Source organism: Leopardus geoffroyi, chromosome A1 (genome assembly GCF_018350155.1).
Source record: "Leopardus geoffroyi isolate Oge1 chromosome A1, O.geoffroyi_Oge1_pat1.0, whole genome shotgun sequence".
Taxonomy (NCBI): Eukaryota; Metazoa; Chordata; class Mammalia; order Carnivora; family Felidae; genus Leopardus; species Leopardus geoffroyi.
The window spans coordinates 17,370,866-17,376,865 of record NC_059326.1 but is presented as its reverse complement, the minus strand read 5'-3'; the positions used below and the strand labels follow the sequence as shown (position 1 = coordinate 17,376,865).

The following is a 6,000-nucleotide window of genomic DNA, read 5'->3' as shown; positions in this document are numbered from 1 at the left end:
AATGCCACATTTGAGCATAACCTGCCTGAGAGCAGGGAGGATACCTTGGTTTCTGTGTAATCTCTCAAAGTGGCTAATTCTAGGAAAGCATTTAGTAAATGTGAACAGAGGGAATGAACTGGAATAAGTAAAACCATGATTAAAACATAATTACGTATTTTAATGCTTCATTGTTCATATGCTAGGGGAGCTACTAAGGCGCTCTCTCTCTCTCTCTCTCTCTCTATATATATATATTTGTGTTTTGGGTTTACTATGCAACATCAAGAAAATCTTGTTTTAATTAGGGTCAGAAGCTACTGAGCATCTAAGGAGCTATTAGAGCTACATCCTGTTGTCTATGGGAAGTTATTTTATGTAATTGGATCTGATAATAAAAGCATAATTCTCTAAAAACAAAATATTGAAAAAAAGCGTCTGCTTTATTGACCAATAAAGCATTTTGCCTGATTCTTTCTTCCACTAAAAAGAGTTTTTATGATTAATGTATATTAAATCACATATTAAGTGAATAGATATAAAAGAAATGATGCCGAAATCCAAACACTTTATACTTAAGAAAGCTGTATCTGCCTATTTCCCTCAGACTCTCTGTTTTCAAGGGGAGGAAGGAAAAGAAGAAGACAGAAAGGGAGAGAAAGAGAGAAGGAAATGGGTGGAGAGGAAGAAACTTCTTTACTAGGAAAGGATGGACATGTTCTGTATTTTATAAACTCTCCAATTTGTATATGGCAATCTCACTAGAAAAACTTAATTGTGGAGTGAAGTTTGGTACAAAGCCAGTGTGGCCCAAGGGCTCAAAACAGACATGTTGTAACGATGCTTCGCTAATTACTACACTCAGTGACAGAGACGCCCAAGACTGCACGGTAGGCTCTGAAGCACCCAAGCTACCAAAGTAGCATAAGGTCAACTGAGGGTACTTGCTCTCACTAAGTGAATTGAACCCCATGCTAAGTCATGAGAAGTCCACACATTGGAAGCTGCGTCATTCATGCTTATGCCTATACTAGTTACGAGGTAACTGAAGCATCTGCCAAGCATCTGCCAGAATGCGAAGCAAAAGGAAAGGGGACAATTAAGAAAGCACTGATGTTTATTTGACAACTGAACTCCTGGGCCATCCAGTACTTTATGTAAGTCCCAGGGTGGAGGGACACCTTTGAGTAATAGGTGATGTTTGTAAATTCCCCAATGGAAGGGGACTACGGTCCACCATGTTCTTTGAAAGACTTTGAATGTCAAGTGCAGAGCTGCCCAAAAGAAGAGAGGCGAGTATCAGACACTTTTCACCTCTCTTTCTCAGCACCAGTGTAGATTCTTTTTTTTTCTTTCCAATAAAGAGATGGTTGGTGCTCACAGACACCAGGTAAGATCCATTCCACTAGATGTCCAGTGTGGCCAGGCTATGGATGCAAGTGAAAGGGGATTCCAGGCGACATTTGAAGGTTGGTTAGTCTTTAGGCACGGTTCTTTTTCTCCCGACTTTCTTTTTGCTTGAAATATATTTACCAGCTTTTGGAAGATTGGTCATTAGACCACTGACATTTTCCTTCCCTTTCCAACCGAAATCTCTGCCATTTGGTAAAAGCACATTTTTTTTTTTCCAGAAAGGCGACAGGAGCCTTGCCAAGCAAGCTCCCTATGTTTCTTGGTTTTTAACACTGTAAGCGGTGTTAAGCATTACATTTTCAGATACTCAGGGATCGCACTGCATCAGCTCCCTGAATTGCAGATGTCACAGAATGCTACTCTCCTCCTGGATCAAAGAAGAAGAAGGCACCTCCAAGACCACCTCTGGGATGACAGTGGCAGAGAGTCCCCTGGTTTAGACCAGATGCTGATTAGCAAGTTAATGAAATGTCCTATGGCCAGTTCGAGTTCTGGACATTGTTATGTGATTGTGCTACTCTGAGGGTTACCCTCAGGTGTCATCTGGCAAAATGTTCTATAAAATGTGTATAGAGGCACTTCGGTTAAACACGTTATGCTAATAAATATCACTTTCTCCCTCCACCACCTGTAATGATATTTTTCATTATCATCTGTGGGTTCAATACTGCAAATATCTAGGCTCAGTTCTTAGAGAACATTGTCTTATAAATGCAAATCTAACGCTATAGCATTTCTTCATCATCCAAACGCCACCAACCCTCTCATTTCCCACAAATGCTGAGCACCAATTAGGTATACTACCATGCAAGAACTCGACTACTTCTCACTATATAACAGCAAAGTCTTTCTTCAACAATCTCTTCCAGGTGGAACATATTCTTTGGTTTAATTTAAAATTAAATAAGCAAATAAAACAAGGACACCATAATTCAAATCCAGACTAGTCAGTTACTTCCCTCTCTCTTTCCTTCCATTCCCTCCCATGTAGTAGAAGAGGTGAATTATGGGTTGAGCTATCCCTGGTCATACTTCTGTGCCGTCTTCGCCTGTTAGAAAACTTGTCATAATAAACAGTGTGTTTATCATCCTTTCAGACTAGCAATTAAACCGTCCTAGTAATAAACTGTTAGGCAGTGAATAAATGATGTGATGATTGCACCTTCAAGGTTCAGACTAACATAGCAACAATAGACTCCTCTTAAACTTCTGAGGGAGTCTGTAGCACCTTTGAATAGATTTGTCTCCACTGTGTGGAGAAAATGCCTAAATGTGAAGTACATCCCTGGCGGTCCATCGCTGGCTCTGCGTATGTTGCCTTTTGGGCAAGAAGAAAGATGCGGTCTGCGGTCTGAATTTGTTCTGTGACGCATGAAAGAGTAGACAGAATTCAAATCCAAGTTCAGTAGTCTGGTCAGGTCCTCTGAGCAGCTTCGTAGCAGAAGTCCCCAAAGCTCTGCTGTTTACGGAAGCATTTGGGTTTCTATCATCTTTCCGAGGCACTTGAGGAAAAGGCTGAATCCACCCGTGGTCATCAAACCTCCGAGCTGTCGTTGTGGTGGCTGTGTGGGGGCATCATGGGCTTGCTGCTGCCCGAGCCCTTCAGGGCGTCCTTTCTCCGGGCGCCCTTCTTGCTCGTGCACATCGTCACTGTGATGGCGGCAAGGCAGAGGGTGAGTAACCCCACGGCGACGCCTCCCACCACCGTGACCAGGCTGACCTCAGAGCTGGGATGGTTGAGCTCCCGGGGGAGGACGCCATCAGGAGGAACTCTCCCGCGGGGGATCTGCTTCTTGCTGGTGCGGTCCAGGGCGACGTGCTGGATGTTTGTTCCCCGGTTGTTTTCAGCACCTATTTCCCAGGCCAGCGGGGGTGGGCTCCTCATCTCCCTCTTCTTCCGGCCTTTGGTACCTGCCTGTGGCTTCCCTGAACTCACCAAAGAGTGGTGCTGGTACTCCACGCTTCTTTTGCCAATACCTCGATTGGCGTTGTCTCTCGATCTTACTGTGTAGATGGTGTGTATGTACCACTCTCGGCCCAGAGCCACCTAGAAAACACAGCTCTGTTTGTTAGAAAATTAAATACCATACCAACCTACTGCATGACTATTGCAAGAGAAGTTAATGGCAGAGACAATAACTGATAATAGACTTTAGTCTGCAAAAGGAATCTACTATTTCAAAAAAATTTTTTTAATGTTTATTTATTCTTGAGAGAGAGAGAGAGATCTGATGAATGCAAGCAGGGGAGGGACAGAGAGAGAGAGGGAGGGAGGCATAGAATCCCAAGCAGTCTCCAGGCTCTGAGCTGTCAGCACAGAGCCCGACGTGGGGCTTGAACCCACGAACCGTGAGATCATGACCTGAGCTGAAGTCAGATGTTTATCTGACTGAGCCACCCAGGCACCCTGGAATCTACTGACTATTTTTGCACGTATAGTACGTACAAGGCTTTGTGTAGAGCACTCTCAAATATTTTGTGCAACTCTTGAGGGAGGGTGTGCTGGTAAGTATTTGGTCATCTGTGACTTGTAGCCATTGAACGTCAGAGCTGTAAAGCGCTTTAAATATCACACAGCTTAACTTATTCATCTCAACAATGAGTAAACAAGAATGCACAGCAGTAACTTGCTCGTGTCCCTCAACTAGTTAGTGGCAGAGGCAGGACTAGAACTCAGACCTTCTGACCCTCAGGACTCGTGTCCGATTTGTCTTGCTGCATATTTACACACAAGACCGTAGAAGAGGTCAGTTTTTCTGCTTTTCCAGGGCCTGTGAAAAGAAGGGATTTTCTGATGGTTTTTTGAAACTTTCAGGATTTATTTATTTATTTATTAAAAAAAAATTTTTTTAACGTTTTATTTATTTTTGAGACAGGGAGAGACAGAGCATGAACAGGGGAGGTTCAGAGAGAGGGAGACACAGAATCTGAAACAGGCTCCAGGCTCTGAGCACAGAGCCTGACGCAGGGCTCGAACTCACAGACCTCGAGATCATGACCTGAGCCAAAGTCGGAGGCTTAACCGACTGAGCCACCCAGGCACCCCGAAACTTTCAGGATTTAGAAGGGGTCAAATGCTTTGAGTGTTAACAGTAAAAATAATTTTAAAAAAGTATCAGAGCAACAAATATACTTCCTTAAGATTCTTCCTTTAGGGTTGAATAAAGATAATGTGTTTCTGCAGCCCATCTTGTCTGGACAATTTTCAGTAAATTTCCTAAAAGGTGTACTTGCTCCCCCAAGGATTCACAGTGGGAACACATCTCTGAGTTTTTCTCAATTGTCTGCTCAGTGTTACGGTCATGTGGGTCTCTTTACCATCTACCTCTAGGTTAGGACATCCTGTCCTAGTTTATAAAGTCTTTGGGAGTGGAGATTTATGAGCAGCGCCCACTTGTTTTTTGGAATCCAGCGTTTCATACAAGATCACTCTAATAAAGATGGTCATGGAAAGTCGACAGGAAGGAAGTTTTGAAGAAGAAAAGCAGAGTTCCCAACCATCAGACTTAGGTTTATATTCTGGGCTGAATGAGGGTCTTCTTTACACATGGACCTAAAGCAATGTTGAGGCATTAATAAAAATAACAATGAGAGTTTACAGAATGCTCACCATATGCTCAATATGGTCCTGTGAGGCTTACCTACCTTACCTAATTCAATGTTACTATGACTTCTGCAACATTACTGTCACTGCCATTTAACAGAAGACATCTGGGGCATTCTGATATTAAGTAACCTGAATGTCCTCGTGGAACTGTTGTAAGTGGCTTGTTACTGGCCCACCTGAAAGAGTGCTGTTGAGTCGACTTTAAACCCATCGGATCCAGGCTGATTCACTAAGAGAACAGCTTCAGGGTCATCCACCGCTAGTCTGGCATTAAACAGGACATTTCCAAAACTGGTGGCTTGTGTCTCTGGCTGAGCTTTGTCCTTTAAGCAACAAGAGAATGAGGAGTGCTGTAGCTAATGACAACTTTTGCAAGTACAGAGTGTTTCTTTCGTTTAGTTTTGTGCAAGTATAAGTATAAAATGTCAGCATTTGGTTTCATTTGAAAAGATGCTATTGTTTTTAAACATCAGGCAAAAACACTTGACTTTGAGTGTCTACCTAGTTCATTGTTTGGGTCAAAGCACTTACCACAATTTTAAATCTATACAGGAGCGAAGGAGAATCAGCTAAGCAGCCATATTCTGCATTCGTGGGACTATATTTGGGAACATAGCCATCAGCTCCAGTGCACAGGAACACCTTCTCAATGCTGCAGTAAAAGGAATCACCTAGATTCTGGACAGGATCTACCATGACTCGACCATAAATTATATCACCTGAAACAGAGACGTGGCAATGTTATTTCTGTTACATGGTAAAATGTGTCTATGTGACACTGCAAATAATTTGTGACAGAAATGCCACCAGAGGGTATTTCCTTCTTTTCCTAATCTGGCATCGAATATTGGAAGACCTTCAGGATCTCACACGCTCCCAGGCTAACACCACTTTGAGAACTGACTACATGTGACTGAAGATTTATTGACCCTTCCGTGCTCGGCCGGTAGCAGGAAGAACCTCCAGGCTTGGCCTATGGTTTAATATTCATAATATTCCAC

The 6,000-nt window shown here is 42.9% G+C and overlaps 1 protein-coding gene across 2 annotated transcripts in view; it reads right to left on the bottom strand.

The window, feature by feature from the left end:
- Positions 1-1,078: 1,078 nt before the first annotated feature.
- The window catches only part of FREM2 (FRAS1 related extracellular matrix 2), a 168,884-nt gene continuing 163,962 nt past the window's right edge, over positions 1,079-6,000 (bottom strand). The window contains exons 22-24 of one of the 2 annotated variants that reach the window (XM_045474818.1): positions 5,531-5,718; positions 5,176-5,322; positions 1,079-3,439 (exon numbers count right to left, since the gene is read on the bottom strand). In XM_045474818.1, coding sequence (XP_045330774.1) covers positions 2,927-3,439; positions 5,176-5,322; positions 5,531-5,718 — 848 coding nt within the window. In that variant the 3' untranslated portion in view covers positions 1,079-2,926. Of the gene's footprint in view, positions 3,440-3,936; positions 4,164-5,175; positions 5,323-5,530; positions 5,719-6,000 lie in introns of those variants that run through there. The other variant, XM_045474824.1, reaches the window with a different exon arrangement.